The 18969-nt window shown below is 46.8% G+C and overlaps 1 protein-coding gene across 14 annotated transcripts in view; it reads right to left on the bottom strand.

The window, feature by feature from the left end:
- RALGPS1 (Ral GEF with PH domain and SH3 binding motif 1) overlaps positions 1-18969 on the bottom strand; it is a 297598-nt gene that overhangs the window by 253917 nt on the left and 24712 nt on the right. For all 14 annotated transcript variants that reach the window (XM_061433551.1, XM_061433547.1, XM_061433548.1 and 11 more), the window contains 2 exons: positions 10673-10794; positions 6912-7019 (listed from right to left, as the gene is read on the bottom strand). In XM_061433551.1, the coding sequence (XP_061289535.1) occupies positions 6912-7019; positions 10673-10729 (165 nt within the window). In that variant the 5' untranslated portion in view covers positions 10730-10794. The remainder of the gene's footprint in view (positions 1-6911; positions 7020-10672; positions 10795-18969) is intronic.

Below are 18969 nucleotides of genomic sequence, written 5' to 3'. Positions count from 1 at the left end.
ATTAAAAACATTAACATTTAATTTCATTTTTAATGTCAAACTTAGAAAAAATCTACAAGAATAACATGATAAACTCTATAACCTTTCACCTCGCTTCACTACTGATATTTATTAACATTTGGCCTCATTTACTTTATTTTTATGTACATAATTATATAAGTATATAATTTTTTTTTCTGAACCATTTGAGAGTAAAATGCAGCTATTATGACTCTTCACCTTTTAATCCTTCAGCAGTTGATTTCCCAAGAACAAGATGACCCTCTTACATAATGATAAGATTATTACACTCAAGAAATTTATTGTTGTTACATCAGTATTATCTAATATACAGTCACATTCAGAATTTTCAAATTATCCCAATCCTGTTTTTTATAGCAATTTTTTCTTCATCCAGGATCAAGCATTATGTTTAGATATTATCTCCTATAAGGTGAAATGCGCATACTGTCGACTCAGCAATCCCAACACCTACAGAAAGAAAAGCACTGGTTTATAAGAAGACATATGGAGAAAGATCTACATTTAGATACAGAGATGAATATAGATGTTTACTGAACCATTATTTGTAGTAGTAAAAATATGCAAGTAATCTCAAAGACCATCAAAAAAGGAACTTTTTGGAAAAAATTATGGTACATCCAGACTCTGGGATACTATGCAGCCTTAAGAACAGAGGATTAAATTTATACATACGATCTATTGATAATAAAGACAAGTTCCAGCACTGCTTTTTGTTCAGCTTTCAGCCACTGGGGAGAAAGCCTGAGATCTAGCTACAGAGCACCCCCACTAGAACAACTACAACCTCCGAAAGGAGTTTAACCCTTTTTACTGTAAAATGACACATTAACAGAAAACCACGCTAAACAAATGCATGGTTTGATGACTTACTGCGAGGCGAACACTTTAAAACCGCCACCCACATTAAGAAACAGCCACTCCAATAGATGGATACATGGGCCCAAACGTGTGTTATACACGCACAACAGAATATTATTTGACCTAAAAGAGAAAGGAAATTCTGACACATGCGACTATATAGGTGAACCTCAAAGACATTATGCTAAGCGAAATAAGCTACAAAAAGACACTGTATGGTTCCATCTACGTGAGAACCCTGCAGTAGTCACATTCACAGACACAGAAAGTAAGTGGTGGAGGTTGCGGGGATGAAGAGTTGTTTAAGGGGTACAGAGTTTGGGGCCGTCAAGATGAAAACAGCTCTGAAGATGGGCTGCATGGTACTGTGGATGTACTTAACACAAATGAACCGTACACTTAAGATGGTTGAGATGGTCATGTTTGTATTACATATAGTTCTCCATGATTAAGAAAAAAAAGAGGAGTCACCCGAGTTCCTCCACGTGCCCTGTCCCAATCACAAGTCCCTCCCTCCGTGAAAAGTAACCACTATCTTGACTTCCCTCAAGTTCCTCTATAATTTTATCACCCAAGTAGTCTACCAAGACTATTGGTATTGACCATTCCGGGTTGCCTCATAGTATAATCTTTCAATACGTAGGCTTGAATCTTTTATTTTGTGACCATCTTCTTATAGTTTAATTACCTGTTCAGTTTCCCTGTATTTTATTCTCCTCTTTCAGGGATTTATATTATGTTGGGTATGTTGGTATATGTATCCGATGTTGGGTCTTCTTTGCCTATCATTAATATTTATCGCTATTTTTCAAGGTCTTCTTATCTCTTCATTTATTTTGATCTTAAACTTTTTCCTCCCTTAAGGCATTTTCTGTTATGTTTATCTATTCTTGTGCTCAACTTTCATTTTCAAAATAAGTTTTATTTCCAGTGTTTTCCTAACTCTGCCACCTCATTTCTGAAATTTATATATGTCAGATTTATGTTGTTCATGACTCACAGTGTGATCTTAACTTCTTCTCTTAGCTAATTTTGAAATAGAAAGTTACAGTTTTCATCTGTTTTGTGGCATGTCTCTCTGGCAAGCTTTCATTATCTACAGGATTCTCTCCTTACTCTTTGTTTTTCTTGTAATAACTGAAAAACTTGACATCAGTAATTTTTGGTAGCTTTCCGAACTTCATATAGCTTTTCTTTTACTTTCATGTCATCTTCAACAACAGGCAGCTGCTTTTTGAGATTCCACACACACACAAACACAAATTCATTTAAACCTCCCTTTTCCTTAACTGTAACTTTCCCTATCCTGATCATCTTTGGTCTACTCCCAAGCTGAATTCCTTTTTGGTACAGACCCTTGTTCTGGAAGTAAGCCATGGTTGACTGGTTTCAAGAGCTCTTAAGGGTTGGTTCACAGATCTCTTCTAGCCATCCATTATCTGAGTGGTCAAAATTCCTCTCAATTTCAGTTGCTATTCTCACGTTGACCTGCTGAACTTTCCGGTGAATTCCCGTTGGAAATTTTGGGGTTCTTCTATCCCCTAGTCTGTCAAATGCCCCAGTACGTACTTCTGCTTTCTTTAGACTGAAGCTGATGCTCTGCAGGGCTTGTTGACACCAGTGGCATATCCTCAAGCTACTGGTATTTGAGATTTGATAGGGATAACTTAACACCCAGTTTTACTGTAAATACTGCTCAAGGGTTTGAGGGTTTGCTATCTAGCTGTTATGGATGTTTTTATGTGGGGATTCAGGGAGAATAAAGAACTATGCTGCTGCCACTGCCATCTTCCCAGAATCACTCAAGTGATTTTTTTTTACTGGACTCTTGGGACTGGCTTTTTTCTTTCTTTCGTATTATTAGACAGGAAACTAAAATACCAGGTGGTCTGGTTCAGTTCCAACACCTGGCAACTCCAATGCTTCCCCAAAGACCAAAGACTCCAGGGGACCTGGCTTCACATCTAAGCTGAGGACATACTGGCTCTGGCAGGAGCAGCCAATTTTTAACACTGAGCTCTCAGAGCACTCACCGCCCTTCCCTTCAGTCTTCCCAGCTTGGGGCAGGTGGAGCAACACTCTAGGGCTGAGACTAGAAAACCGGGCCCGCAGTCTTGCTGAGGGGTCCTGCTGGACAATGCTGTTCTGGGTGCAGCCTGCACCCAGTCGCTCAGTTGTGTTCAACTCTTTGCGGCCCTGTGGCCCCATGCATCCACCAGGCCCCTCTTGTCTGTGGAATTTTCCAGGCAAGAATACTGGAGTGGTTGCCACTTCCTCCTCCAGGAGATGCTTTCAACCCAGGGATCGAACCCGAGTCTCCTGAGTCTCTTGCACTGACAGGTGGATTCTTTACCACTAGCACCACCTGCGAAGCCCCTTCTCTGCTATTCCATGTGGCGAGTAACTGCAAAGGGATTTTGTTGTTGTTGTTTGGCTGTGCTGCACGGCTTGCCTAATGTCAGTTCCCCAGCTGGGAGACTGAACATGGGCCACAGCAGCGACAGCCCAGAATCCTAACCACTAGGCCAAAGGGAACTCCCAAGCAAAGGGACTTTTAAACCTCATTGTTACTTCGTCCTTTTCACGAAGCAAGGGAAAAAAAATAATCAAAAATACAGCAAGCAAATAAAAGCAAATAGATTATAGAAGCTACGCCATCAGCCAGCAAGGTCCATGACGTCTTCTAGAGGAGACAGAGGCACTACAGCCTGATGCCTGAGAGGACAGACTAGCTCTGCACCGCCCAATACAGTGCTCACTGGCCACACGTGGCTACTGAGCATCTGAAGTGTCGCCAGCATGCCAACTTCAGAAGACACATTGAGCTTTGAAGATTTAATGTGAAAAAATAACGCAAGGTACCTCAATAATTTCATGTTGCTTACAGATTGAAGTGACATTTTAGACATACTAAGTTAAATAAAAAATATTTTTTAAACAATTTCACCTTTTTAATGTGGCTATTAAAAATTTTTTAATTGCATATGTGACTCAGACTATATTTCTGTTGGTCTAAGAAATCAAAGGCTGGTCTAAGAAATCACTTCCTAGGTGGTGCCAGTGGTAAAGAATCTGCCTGCCAATGCAGGAGATGCAAGAGTCTCAGGTTCGATCCCTGGGTCAGGAAGATCCCCAGGAGGAGGAAATGGTAACCCACTCTAGTGGTCTTGTCTGGAAAATTCCATGGACAGAGAAGCCTGGTCGGCTACAGTCCATGGGGCTGCAAAGAGTCGGACACAACTGAGCTACTGAGCACACACACAGGATGCCGGAAGTCCTGGTTTTAAAGCCCAGACAGACAGTGCCGCTTACTATTCACGTGAAGGGGCGACTTTCCTCTCTACGTACTCACCTGCTCACCAATATACAGGGAATAATAAATAGACCTAATTTGCAAGCCTGTTGTGAAAACTAAGTTAGATTAATGCATGTAAACATTTAGTACAAGACCTAGACAAAGCAAGTGCTCCAAAGTGGAAGCTGCCCTTGTTATCATCACCTAGCATCAGGTGAGAAACCAGAAGATGAAGGTTTCAGACCTGGCTCTGCCCACATCTGGTTCTATGATCCAGGTTTAAAAAAAAAATCTCTTAGATCCTCTATTTCTTTCTTAGAAAGTCAGGAGCTAATAATCTGCCTTATTGAGTTGTTCTAAGGACTGAATTCATCTCATCAACATGTATTTACTGAGTACCTACTATGAGTAGGGCACCGTTCTGGGCAATGGGGAGAAAGCAGTGAAGAAGTCAGATAAAGTTCCTGTTCTTTGGGAGTTGGCATTCTAGTGGAGAAGGGCCATGTGAAACACTATTACAGAATGTAATGTCTGGAGAGATACGAAGGAAACAGAGCAGGGTCAGGGCAGAGCTGTAGAGATGCTACCTTAGCGGGTAAAATGCCTCTTCCAGGGCTGACATCTTAAGAGAGATGGTGAGACGTGTGGGAAAGCGCCATTAGGACAGAAGGAAGAAGCAGCACCGGGCCCCGGGGCAGGGGGGATGTCGGGTGAGCCTGGAGAAGAAAGCTGCAGCCAGTGTGCGGCTGGATAGCAAGGAGGGGCACGAGAGGAGGCTCGGCCAGACCCCGGGGCACTGGGGGCCTTGAGAGGAAGGCCAGGTCTCCTAGTACGAGCGGACCTCTAGAGAGTTTCACACAGGTTCTAAAAGGCTCCCTCAGACACACTGAGAGGCGACCCACGTGTGGGGCTCAGCGCGGGGCTTGCCTTGTTGCAACAAGGTAAACATAGGAGCAAGTGATGGCAGAGCAAAGAGATGTGGCACACTTGGCTCCACAGGCCCCCGGAGGGCACAACCCTGTCAGAGCAAGGGGCCCTGGAATAAAAGGCCATGGTCAGCAACACCGGTGGCTCCCCAGAGACGTGCAGCGCGAGTCAGCACTTTGCAGTCGGGTCACCCCAGAGCCAGCGTCCTCCGACAACCCTCACAGTGCAAAAGGCAGACAGCAGGTCACAGCTCTATGAGGAGCCTGGTCTGCTCCTCTGACACGAAGCCCCACGGCCAGACCCGCAGCAACACAGTGGCTGGTGGGAAAACGATTCTGAAACATATGTAATTACAAAATCCATTCAAATGATATTGTCTATCATTGTAGAGAACAGTCATTGTGAAAATATAGAAAGCACAATAAAAAGAAATTAAATTCCAATATTCTAGACTCTTACAACCAGAAACCACAGTCAGTAATATGTTTGGCTATATAGATATTCAGATACTTGTGAATATGTAAACATCAAATATTTTTTTATGCAAATATAAATATTTATGTGTTGTGCATGCTTTTTAAAAAACAGCACTATTCTCTATAACTTGTGTGGTAACCTGCTGCTTTTAACTTTTGTTGTTCAGTCAGTCGTGTCTGACTCTTTGCGACCCCATGGACTGCAACACGTCAGGCTTCCCTGTCCTTCACTATCTCCCAGAATTTGCTCAAACTCATGTCCATTGAGGTGGTGATGCCTTCCAACCATCTCATCCTCTGTCGTCCCCTTCTCCTCCTGCCTTCAATCTTGCCCAGCAACAGGATTTTTTCCAATGAGTCAGCTCTTCGCGTCAGGTGGCCAAAGCACAGGAGCTTCAGCTTCAGCATCAGTCCTTCCAATGAATATTCAGAGTTGATTTCCTTTAGGAAAGGTGTGACTGGCTAGCCAGGGTTTGACTGGCTCCTTTCACTTACTATTCATATGTATTGTATAAGCCTTCCAAGGTGGTTAAATTTCACCTTGTTTTTTTTTTTTTTACACTTTCAAAGCCATTTATTATTTTGCTTTTATATAATTGTATAAAATATGCATCATACATTTCTTCCTTATTTCTTTTTCTAATTTTGATCTTCACACCAAGGCAACAAGTATTCAAATTAATTCTGTATACAGATAGGTATAGATAGATAGGTGTATAGATAGATAGGTGTATATAGATAGGTATATATGTAGGTTTTTCTACAGATAGAAAAACAAAGGTTTTTCTCCTCAAACAATTTTTCCAAATCAGGTATTAAAATACATCTTCTGAAAATATTTATAGGCACTTAAATTTTCAAGAATTTTTACTGAAATATAGTTTACAATGCTGTGCTAGTTTCAAGTGTGCAACAAAGTGATTCAGTTACACTTACACACACACACACACACATTCTTTTTTTACACTCTCTTCCATTATAGGTTAATCTGAGACACTGAGTATTGTTCCCTGGGTGTCCTTTCTGATTATCTATTTTATATACAGTGTGCGCTCAGTTGTGTCCAACTCTTTGCAGCCCCATGGACTGCAGCCCGCCAGGCTCCTCTGTCTATGGAATTTTCCTTAATTTCTCCCCCCGCCCACCCAGATAGCATCCTTTTTTAATGCTCCATGGGATTCATGAAGTATTCATAAAGAACACTTTATTCAGCAATACTTGGGTTGTTTCCAAGTTGAGCAAACAACTGTGAGCGGTCATCACCATCCCACCCCCCACCCCCGAGCTTCCTGTGGCGGTGCCCAGCCTCCCACATCTGTTCTGACACTTACGGCAAACTCCTCGGGAGTCACTTTCAGGACATCGAAGACAACGGCGTCGTAGCTCTTGCTGGCATAGTCGCAGCTCTGGCCCTCCAGAGAGTCTGAGCTGCTGCTGCCCTGCGGAGGACAGGGAGAGATGGGGCCCCCTGAGCAGTCTGGCTGACTCCACCATCACTGACGCCCACACCTCAGAAGTGAGAGCGGCAGGACGGAACAATGATAAGCGCTTCTGCTGTTCAGTGCTGTACTCCATTCCAGGCACTGTGTTAAGCCCTTCATGTGCATAATCTAACTTAATTCTCATAACAGCTCTCTGATGATGCACTATTATTAGTCCCATTCTACAGATAAGGAAGTAGAGGCCATGCCCCTTGCCCAGCATACCTCAGCCAGGAAAGTGAAGAGCCAGAGGCAAGCCCAGTCGCGAGTCTCCCTCAGTCACTCTACCCCAGCTGCTTCCGGCTGCCTGTGGGGTGACGGCTGAAAGATACAGCCCACCCTTCACTCCTTAGGAGGCCTGAGGGGATCACCTGTTTTGTTACGTGTTTTTAAACAACACCTGGTTTCACCTTTATTTTTTCTACTTGAAGTTCATTGCAGGAAATTATTATACAAAATGTCAAATTGGCTCTCAAGGCTTGTTTCACGTAGGGGCCACTTGGAATTCAAAGCCTGTTAGCTGATGAGGTGAGAGGTAACGCTGGCTTTGGAGATGGCGTGAAAGTTATACTTAGTAGAGCCCCTTGTCAAGAACACCGAGAGGCCGGCATGTAAAGGAAAGGTCTTCAGTTAAAGAGCAAGTTAAACTCCCCAGATGTGGCCAGTTTCATGAAACCCAACACTGCGGGGATCCCAGAACCTTGAACATACCTTCCTTTCAATTTTATTTAATTTCACCAAATTCTACTTTGGGGAACCAGTCGAGCTTACCACCCCAAAATTGTGCCCTGTTCATAAACACTTTTATTCGTTTCAACCTGTGAAGAGGGATTTTGTGGTTTCCATTAACCTCAACATCTTGGACTGAGATTTAGAGAATATGCTTTTATTAATTCCCCTTTATTTCACTCTTTCCAAAATGGCTATATCTGGAAAAACTTTGCAATCTTACTGGAAACTAGAGGGTTTTTAGGCCAGGGAGGGAAACCAATAGTCAACAACTGAAAATGTGAGGTTACAAGGAGGAGCTGAAACTTAAACCTGTAGACTTCAATAGTCCTGTGTCATTTAAAGGCTTACAAATGAGTCTACTATACCAAAATCTCTAAAATGATCTTAAGATGCTCTGAGCTCTGAAATCAGACAGGCCTGCTTAGAATGCCAGCTCCAAGCAAGCTGCAGTCTGACTTCTTCAGTTCGCTGTGCCTCAGCGACCATCGGTAAAAGGGCACCATTAGAACCTACTCCCCGGGCTGTGGCACTTGTATAAAATGCAGCTTACAAAGCAGCTGGCAGGATCCCCTCCCTGGGTGACACTGTTTCAAGGGACCTGGGAGTGGAGGGTGAGGGGACGGCCATTGCGATGGGACATTCTCCCCTGAGAAGAATGTGTGCTGAACTTCTGAAAAGTAATCAAGACTAATCCTGAGTGCTTCTGGAACTGGCCGTCTATTCGATCGCTCAGTCTCATGAACTCCGAACTCTGAGCAGGCGGCTACCGATAAACCTCTTTGCACGCCCACGATCCCCTCCCACGGAGCAGCCTGGAGCAGCTGACGCAGCTGACTTTCTTCCAGGGAGTGTCGTGTCATCGTGGTTGGGACCAGTGGCTCCAAAGTCACAGAAGCCTGGCTGTCAATCTCTGCCAGCTGTGTGATCTGAAGTCAGTTCATCCACCACTCCTTGCCTCAGTTTCCTCACCTATTAACTGGGGGTCAAACAACAGCCTGTGCCTGCTGGGATTATTGTGAGGATTAAATGAGATCATGCCTGTGGAATGCACCAAAAAAGTGCCCAGTATATGAAAGTGAAAGTGAAGTCCCTCAGTCGTGTCCAGCTCTTTGCGACCCCATGGACTATAGCCTATCAGGCTCCTCGGTCCATGGGATTTTCCAGGCAAGGGTGCTGGAGTGGATTGCCATTTCCTTCTCCAGGGGATCTTCCCAACCCAGGAACCGAACCCGGGTCTCCCGCATTGCAGGCAGACGCTTTACCGTCTGACCCACCAGGGAATATAGTAATACAGCCGCCTGGTATATAGTAAGCACTAAATCATGGGTGGGTATCTGCATAAATATGTCACTCAGTCGCCAAAATGTATTGAGCACTTCAATAAGATATGTATTCGTTCATAGGTTCATTTGACACATATTATTGAGCACTCACCACTCTCTGGATACACTTGTACGTGCATATTTGTATAGATACATATATATGTACACATATACAGCATGTATGTGTGTGGTTACACTTATATGTGTATGGATGCATATGTATGCTGCTGCTGCTGCTAAGTCGCGTCAGTCGTGTCTGACTCTGTGCGACCCCATAGACGGAAGCCCACCAGGCTCCCCGTCCCTGGGATTCTCCAGGCAAGAACACTGGAGTAGGCTGCCATTTCCTTCTCCAACACATGAAAGTGAAAATTGAAAGGGAAGTCGCTCAGTCATGTCCAACTCTTAGCAACCCCATGGACTGCAGCCTACCAGGCTCCTCCATCCATGGGATTTTCCAGGCAAGAGTACTGCAGTGGGGTGCCATTGCCTTCTCCGATTCATATGTATAAACAGAGACTAGAAAAGAAAGAAGTTTTACTCTAGATGGAATGTAAACTGTAAATGGAAATGGAAGTCTGATTCCTCCAGTTACCAAACAGAGTCCATTCCTGGAATTTCAGGTTTTATAACTTTCCTGTAACACCCCATTGCACTTGCCCCAAACACACACACTCATACAAGGGGCCTTATTAATCACAAGCTGCCCCAGATACATTCAGTGGTGGTGGTGGTGGTGGTGGTGGTGATGATGATGCAGTAACTTTATTTGAACCTATATTGGCGCCATCTGGGAATTTTAACAGGTACCCTTAAGTCTGCTTTCAGAACCACAGATCAAACTAAGGAATTTTTTTAAAAGGGTGATAAGCAATGGATTAACCCCTGTGACTTCTAGCTGATTGCACAGGCTCATTTCAAAAGCCCAACTCGACTGGGAGGGCCTAATGAGAGCAGAACTCAGAGCTCCCCTCTTGCCCATTTGTCACAGGAGCCTGGCGATACACATCTGACACAACGGACTCCCCGAGCCTCAGATGACACCCCGCCCTCTGCCCGCCTCCGGTCCATTATGGAACTTGAAAACCAAACTCCCAAACCTCTAGGGCAGGGGCCGGAGCCCAAGCCACTCTCGACCACCAGCCCTTACGGCCGTTTCCTCCTAAGCAAGGTAAACATGAGCGCAGGGCCAGCTGGAAACCCTTCTGTCTGACTTCATCCTGGAATGTGCGACTTACTTATAATCAGCCGCAGCTTGGCCTGGGGAAGGTCTGATCCCTTCTTGCCACCAAAATGGAATGTGGCACTTGCTACAACTGGACGGGGCAGGTATTTGCTTTTCTTTGAAGAGAACGACTTCAGAAAACACCCTGATCCTCAAGGCTGACTGCCTCCCAAATCTCACGTCTGGCGTGGCCGAGGCCTCGGGAAGGCTAAGAATGGTGGCATTCACGGAGCCCTGCAGCCCCCAGGCCTCGACTCAGGGGGCCTGGGTCAGACGCAAGGGCCCCTCCCCACAGCTCCCTCCCCGCCAGCCCCGTCCTCCCAGCGCCGTACCTGTGGAGTGGCGGAGGTGACCAACACGCTAGCCATCAGACCATTCCTCTTGTACATAGTCTCCAGGCCACAGAGAGCTTCAGGGCAGCCTCTGTCGGTGACATAACCTGTCTGGAGAAGTCCTGCAAGGCAAAGGCACGCATAAAAACCAGCCTTCAAATCCAACCTAATCCCACCCTGGGAGAGAGCTGTGCTGGACTCGAGCACGTGACCCCAGAGGATACCCTCAAAGAAAGGTTACAAGCTGTGGTCTTCAGGCTAAATATGGCCCACAAATGTGGTCTGTTAGGCTTGTGCAGGTTTTAGGAATTTTTTTGAAATTAATCACCAACACTTAAAATGGAAAGGTTTCACATAGAATTCTGGGTTTCTGACTTTCCTGGTGGCACTGGGTCCACTTTCCTGCGTGATGGCCATCAGCTGGACTGAGCAGCGCTGCTCCTCGTACTGAAGGGCTTCCTAGGGGCGTTCCAGACTGCACTTGGCCTGGGCGGCCACTTGGGAGCCTGCCTGGCCCTGCTAGGTGCCAGTTTGTGACCTCTGTTTCAGTCTACTGTCCTCTAAAGGACCAACCCGCCTTACACATCTCAAGGAATTCAACTGATGAAATAACTTGAACTAATCAAGGGATAAAATCTTAATATACTGGAGACTTTATTTTCACACTTATTATTAAATGTTGGACTATATCATGAAAATGTTTTCAAGAAATCATTTTAAGTATACAGATCAGTGTTTCTTACAGGTGAAATGCTAAAATAAGCTGCTTATAACAGCTAGGGAATATATTTTTAAGTTTTTTAGAATATTAATAATTAACAACACAAAAAAATGTTTAATTTATGAAACAAATATGTTCACATAAATTTGGGAGGGCTTTAGAAAGAATCGATATTTGAGAAAAGATCTGGTTCACTTACATTACGTACACTGTATTATCCTTTCTCAGCATTAGGTGCCTCGTACTTTAAATCTGTGACAAACTATGACAAATTTTTAAAGGGGAAGCATTATTGTAAAATGGAAGAATTATGTAGTCCTAAAGGCTGTATCGCTGTACATTTAATTGATAATGTTCTACTTATTCAGACTTTTGAAGAAACAGCCTCTCTTCAATTAAACATTTTTGTAATGGAATGATGTAAACTGAAGTGATAAAGACTGTTATTAAAATAAAATGTTTATACAAGAAGACAGGTGACGAAGACAAACTGAATCTACCATGTTTCCTATGTACCAGAGTGTTTCATCAATAACAACATGAGTACTGGCTAAGACTTGCAGAAGTCTCACCACAGGCCACGCGCTTTACCTCCAGTAACTCCTCTAACCCTCACGACATCCTCGGGTGGGTCTTGCTACTACTCCCATATTCCACGTGGAGAATCTGAAACCCAGAGAGATTAAATAATCTGTGCCCTGATATCCCACCAAACCATCATCATTCAGGACCCAGCTCAAATGTCCAGCATCATTTCCCCTGGTTATCACACCTGAGCCACTCAAACCAGAACCACTGTTCACCTGCCAATGAGCGCATGCCCCTAGTAGGGCATTTATCACATCACCAAATGTCAGAGCACTGCAGCCACCACCAGCTTTTTAGCAGGAGAGAGCCCAGGACATAATGGGGGCAGGAAAGGAGAAGGCAAAGGGGCCGCCTGGAAGCCAACTGCAATTATCAGGCAGGCCACAAGGGGCCTCTGCGCTAAAGTGGCAGCAGTGATGTCAAAGGCAAGCACACAGGCTGAGAGGCAGTAAGGACAGAAACACAACAGACACTGATGGGGGGAGGAGAGAACCAGCTGAGGACGCAAGACTTCTGGCTCGAGGTACCAGAGGATGCTGTGCGCCTCATCGAGAAAAGGAACAGAGGCGGTGTGGCAGGTTTGTGAGAAAAGATGATGAATCTGATTTAGGACATGCCGAATCTGTGCTGCCCATGAGAAAACCCATTCTGGGGAGCACGGTCAAACCCAGAAGTCTCTGGGAAAGATGGGCTGGGGGTAGATCAGAAAGAAGAAAGCACCAGCCCAATCTGGACTGCCTGTTATCATCCCGGAGCCCTCAGCCCATCACAGAGCCCTGTGCCACCAGGAAACAAGTCAACAATCAAAAGAGGAGGTCAATGCAACCCGGGCTCTGTCCCCATACGTCCCCAAACCACTCCATCTTCTTCTTCCACCATCTCCTCAACCACAGCCAGTGGGCCTCCTCCCTGCCCTCCTTTATCCCAGAACACTCAAAAGAACTAAGCTGAGCTATAAATGACACCTGAGGCTCAACTACGGAAAGCTGAATATGGATATTAGATGACCCTGAACTGCTACTCACTTTCTTTGGAGTGATAACAATATGGAGGGTAAGGAGCAGAAGGGCTTTATCCTTAAGTGATGCACCTGACAATTTAGAGGTGAAGTGAATTTGCAACATACTTTCAAATGTATCTGTAAAACACATGTTAATGTTAACAACTGCCATTCACCAATAGTTCTTTGTATCAGTCTCTCAATTTTCCTGAACGCTTGATAATTTTCATGCTAAAAAAGAAAGAAGAAAGAAAGAAAAGACTGATCAGGTAAGTTTTTCCTCAAAGTTCAGTTCAGTTCAGTCACTCAGTCGTGTCAACTCTGCGACCCCATGGACTGCAGCACGCCAGGCTTCCCTGTCCATCACCAACTCCTGGAGTTTACTCAAACTCATGTCCATTGAGTCAGTGATGCCATCAAACCATCTCATCCTCTGCCGTCCCCTTCTTCTCTAGCCTTCAATCTTTCCCAGCATCAGGGTCTTTTTAAATGAGTCAGTTCTTCACATCAGGTGGCCAAAGTATTGGCACTTCAGCTTCAGCATCAGTCCTTCCAATGAACACTCAGGACTGATCTCCTTTAGAATGGACTGGTTTGATCTCCTTGCAGTCCAGGGGACTCTCAAGTGTCTTCTCCAACACCACAGTTCAAAAGCATCAATTCTTCAGTGCTCAGCTTTCTTTATAGTCCAACTCTCACATCCATACATGACTACTGGAAAAACCATAGCTTTGACTAGACGGACCTTTGTTGGCTTCAAAGTTAGGGTTAGGCCAATTTCATGCCAAGCCACTGACACCCAGCCCTGAAAACACACAGGGGCTCATCCTCACCAGGGAAGATGGCACCATCCATTTACCCGTCCATCTATCCATTCACTGAGCTCCTACTCCGTGTGCACCTTGTTCTAGCCAGGAGTTCCTACCATTTTTTGTACCTTGGACCCCTTTGGCCATCTGGTGAAGGCTATGGGCCCCTTCTCACAGAGACATTCTTAAATGAATAAAATAAAATTACACAGGAAACCAAGTATACACATGACTATGCATGAAGCAAATTATATTAAAATTCAGTTATTATTTTCAAAGCAATTTATAATGTAGGAATATATATATTTCTTCAGGTAAGGTTTTTTATATATATATATATCTCATTGTATTAAATAGCAATATCTATTGTGGATCTAATAACAACCCTAATTTCAAAGTAGTCACAAGCATAAATATTCTGAGGTGAAAGTGAAGTGAAAGTCGCTCAGTCATGTCTGACTCTTTGTGACCCCATGGACTATATGTCCACGGAATTCTCCAGGCCAGAATACTGGAGTGGGTAGCCTTTCCCTTCTCCAGGCGATCTTCCCAACCCAGGGATCAAACCTGGATGCATTTCAGGCAGATTCTTTACCAGCTGAGCCACAGGGGAAGCCCAAGAATACTAGTGTGGGTAGCCTATCCCTTCTCCAGTGGATCTTCCAATCCAGGAATCAAACCAGGGTCTCCTGCATTGCAGGCGGATTCTTTACCAACTGAGCTATCAGGGAAGCCCAGTTTCCTGAGCTTCTGAGGTGCGTGCCCACAATAACTACGTGGTATGGAAGTAGCTCCCTGGTAGCTCAGAGGTTAAAGTGTCTGCCTGCAATGTGGGAGATCCGGGTTCGATTCCTGGCTCAGGAAGATCCTCTGGAGAAGGAAATGGTAACCCACTCCAGTATTCTTGCCTGGAGAATCCCATGATGGAGAAGCCTGTTAGGCTACAGTTCACGGGGTCGCAAAGAGTCAGACATGACTGGGCGACTTCACTTCACTTCACTTCACTTCATGGAAGTAGCTATGATTTTATTGGTGACAAAGTCCCAGGTACTATAAATATTACTGTGATTTATTATCTATGTTAATAACTGAGGGAGATGCTAAACTTCAGTTAAAAGTCAGGGAAAATAAAAATGTCATTTTTTCCCATCCAAATTCAAGGAAAGCTGGTCAAGAACCCTGTTCCAGATGCAGGGAACACAAAGTGAACAGGTCTTGCTCCCTGAGAACTCAATCCCAGCACAGAAGTCAGAAACCACATGTGGACCTAGAAGGCAACTCAGATCTTGAGGGTCTTCAAGGAATAAAATAGGGTGGAAGATGGTATTTGCCAGGGTGGTCAAGGAAGGACTCTGAAGATGCAGCATTTGAGCTGGAGTCCTAGGAAGGAGTCAGCCATAAAAACCAGTCAGAGTGTTCTTCACAGAGGCCACAGCGAGCGCAAAGCCCGTGAGATGCACAGGAGCTCAGCAGGTTTGTGACAGAGAAAGACAGCCACAGCTGGGGGGTCGTCAGTGGAGGCAATGGAGAGGCTGGGCCCTGCAGGCCATGGTGGGGGGTTTGGGTTTTACCTGGAGGCCTGGGAATGGTTTCTGAGCAGGCGACTGACAAGATCCGATCTCACTGTTTTGGAAGATCATAGTGGCTACTGTGCAGAAAACTGGCTGGGGAAAAAAAAAAAAAAAAAAACCTGTCTGGGAAGCCAGAAATATGGGCAGTGAAACCCAGCTGGGGTAAGAGATGGGACTGCTCTGACTGCTGGCCCCAGGGAAAAGAGCTGGATCTGGGAGGGGTTCTGGACGTGAGACAGGTAAGACCTGCTGATGGGCTGCACGTGAGGGGAGAGGAAAAGAGAGGAATCAAGGACGAATGACTTCTACCTCTGGAGCCCTTATGAACAGATAGATGGTGGCCCAAGAGCCACCTAGCGCTCAGAAGTCCATCCATTCGTTGGCTCAACACCCCCCCACTGAGACCTGGAGGACCAATTCTGGGGACCAGAGTCGACGATGGCGCACCCCTGCCCTCCAGGGTCCTGCGGGGTAGTTGGGGGGAGAAAACCAGCAGGGAGCTACTCTCAGGATACCTGGTGTAACAGACAGGTTCACCTTGGGGGCTTAAGACACCACTGAGAAGAGCAATTGCGCTGGTCTTAAATGGATGAGCAGGCGTGTTTTCAGACACGGGTGGGCCGTGGGCACTCTGAGCATGTGCAGAAGCCCAGAGGTGTGAAACAACACTGAGATGCCAGAGTGCCAGGAGCACAGGGGGCAGGTTCCCCCACCTTCACCTGACTCCAGCCCCTGCCCATCCTAGACTAACCCGGGTGTAATAAGCCAGGCAGTGGTCCCCATGGAGTCAGCTTTAACAGATGGACCTAAGATTACAGCCACAGGAACAGCATCTTGCCTCCTGGTCACTCCCTTGATCCTTCAGTAAACTTGGTGACCCTTTCCCCAAGCCCTGTGCAGGGGAGTCAGACCAGCCCCCAAGGAGCTCACTGCAGTCTGACTGCTGTCATCCTGACAATCTATTAGACACTTACTTTGTTTCAAGCTTTGGCTAAGGATTTAAATGCATTAAAAAAAAATCTTATAGATGAGAAAACGGAGTTTCAGAGAGAGAAACTATGCTGTGACTTGGAGCTACGTTCTCACACAGCTGCCTGCCTGCGCCCCCTGCTGGACATGGAGGCAGTCTGGCGTCAAGGAAAGGGCTGCTGCTGCTGCTGCTAAGTCGTGTCCGACTCTGTGCGACCCCATAGACGGCAGCCCACCAGGCTCCCCCGTCCCTGGGATTCTCAAGGCAAGAACACTGGAGTGGGTTGCCATTTCCTTCTTCAATGCATGAAAGTGAAAGTGAACTTGTTCAGTCGTGTCCAACTCCTAGCGACCCCATGGACTGCAGCCTACCAGGCTCCTCCGTCCATGGGATTTTCCAGGCAAGAGTACTGGAGTGGGTTGCCATTGCCTTCTCCAAGGGAAGGGCACCACCCTGCTAAGTTTGGTCAGGCTGACCTGTGCCAAACAAACCCAATCTCCCCACCCTCCCTGTACCTCACTCACCTCTTACACACACACACATACTCATACACGCATGCACACACGCTCGCTCACTAGCTAAGCTCCCTGGAAACAAAGCACTGCAGGCAGGAAAAGCGGTTCTCATGATGTAACTTCGCAGGAACGTGGCAGCTGAATCAGAACCACAGAACCGCCCGCGTCTCTGGTTTCTGTGTGACAGACTCCGGTCTCGCGTGTGTGGGCTCTCAAAGAGGGAAGGGCAAGTCCCATATGGGAGGTTGGTTTCCTTCCAGGCTTCAACGTCTCAGGTTCAGAAAACCAAGGAAATAACAGGAGACAGTCTGCTGCAGACCACTGGGGAGAAGGCAGAAAAACCACTTTTTCCTGAGCGTGTGGAGGCTGTTTCAAAGAAAATACACACATCCGGGAACATTCGATAACAAGAGAGTGCTGTCTTCCAACTGTTTCGGACAAGCTCAGAGGCAGACCCTGAGCCCCGTGTCCAAGCCCGCTTCCTCGTGTGACCGCCCTGCCCTCCTCTGCAGGCTTGGCCACAGCCACTCCATCTTCTGTGTCTGAACCGAAGATGCAGGGGACGGAAGCAAAGAGGGTTGTGCCCACAGCCAACAGTTCATGCCACGTCAGGAGCAACGAGTGTGTGTGCTCTCCCTCTCTCCTCTCTCCGGACGCCTCGGCACGTCCGTTCTGTGTTACCAAGAGGTCTCCCCTGGGGTCACCATCATCCTAGAGCTGGACCACCTGCCAGGAGCCCAGGAGAGGTGCCCCGTGAGGGCTGGCAGCACTATGGCTCCCTTGCCCCGGCCCTCTCCAAGCTGGCCCAGCCTCCTCCTGGCCAGCAGCTTTGTCTGGAAGCTTTCAAAGTGAGGCCCTGGCTACATGAGCACGTGAGGCTCGAGAGGCCGTCCCTCTGGGCCAGGTTCCCATGTCCCACCTGCACCCGCCGCCACCCCTTTCAAGCCACCACCACATGTTCAACATCCCACATCTCCCCTCCTCGCTGAGGGCAGAGAGTGGGCTGGGCCAGCCAGACGGCTGAGGAGGCACCGCTGTGTCCCAGGGCCACTACGGCTGAGCCCCCGGCAGGGAGAGAAAGCGGCCGTGCTGGGCAAGAGGGCTGGGTTCCAGACTGAGAGTCCACAGACAGACGGAAACGAGAGAAAACTTGTGAAACTGAGCGAACCTGGAGAAAAGGACCAGGCAGGGCGTCCCCCTAGGGAAGGGCAGCCCCTACGTATACGGAGCTGACGTGGGGCCACCCCCGCAAAGGAAGACGACAGCACGGACTGAGGACTCCCACCCCTCACACGCTGTGTGCCAAGACCAGGGTGGCTGAAACCAACCAGGGCCATCCGTCCTCAGAAAGTCCAGCCGAGGAATGCCCCCTCCTGGCAGGGAGAAGGGCTTCCAGAATTCTCTACATAAAAGTAATACATGTGCACACTAAAATTACATAAACTGGATAAAAAGGGGTAAAATAAACAAGAAAAGTCCCCATGACCCACCCCTAGTTCCTGTCCCCCAGAGTTAACATGTTCACACAGTATGGGGCAGCACTTGTGTACACAGCCACACACGGATAGACACGTGTGTGTGTGTGTGTATACACAGCCTGAGGTTCAACAGCCCCACCTCCAAGAGGCTGACAAGCTACAACCACAGTAGGACCGGCAGGAGCTAAGAACAGGACGGCTACAGAGCAAGCTCTCAGGCGGGAGAAGGAGTAGGTTACCTCTGTAGCTTAAAGAACAGATAAACCAGGATCTCCATTCTCACCCATCACTGACCTTGCGCCCTGGACAAGTTGCTTGACCTGGCCAAGCCTCACTTTCTTCATCTGTGAAATGGGGAGAACTGGGGTGCCGAGGGCACAGACGGTTGAAGGGATGCACAGAACGCTGCACGTGAGAAGCGGCCGTGGCACTGCATCTTTAACGACAACCGCCACTGTCATTCTCCTGGGGGCAGGGTTGGGCGAGGGCAATAATGCTCTCAGTATGAGACACGAGAAATCACCCCGAGGGTAAGGCAGTGGGAGGAGTGTGAATGAAAAATATGCAATGGGGGCGAATGATGAAACCTGGAAAAGGCCGCCAGTCGGTTCACAGTGTGGTACCTAAACTAATTCACCAGGTTAA

The sequence above is a fragment of the Bos javanicus genome, chromosome 11 (assembly GCF_032452875.1).
Source record: "Bos javanicus breed banteng chromosome 11, ARS-OSU_banteng_1.0, whole genome shotgun sequence".
NCBI lineage: Eukaryota > Metazoa > Chordata > Mammalia > Artiodactyla > Bovidae > Bos > Bos javanicus.
This window is presented reverse-complemented; position numbering and strand designations above follow the sequence as displayed.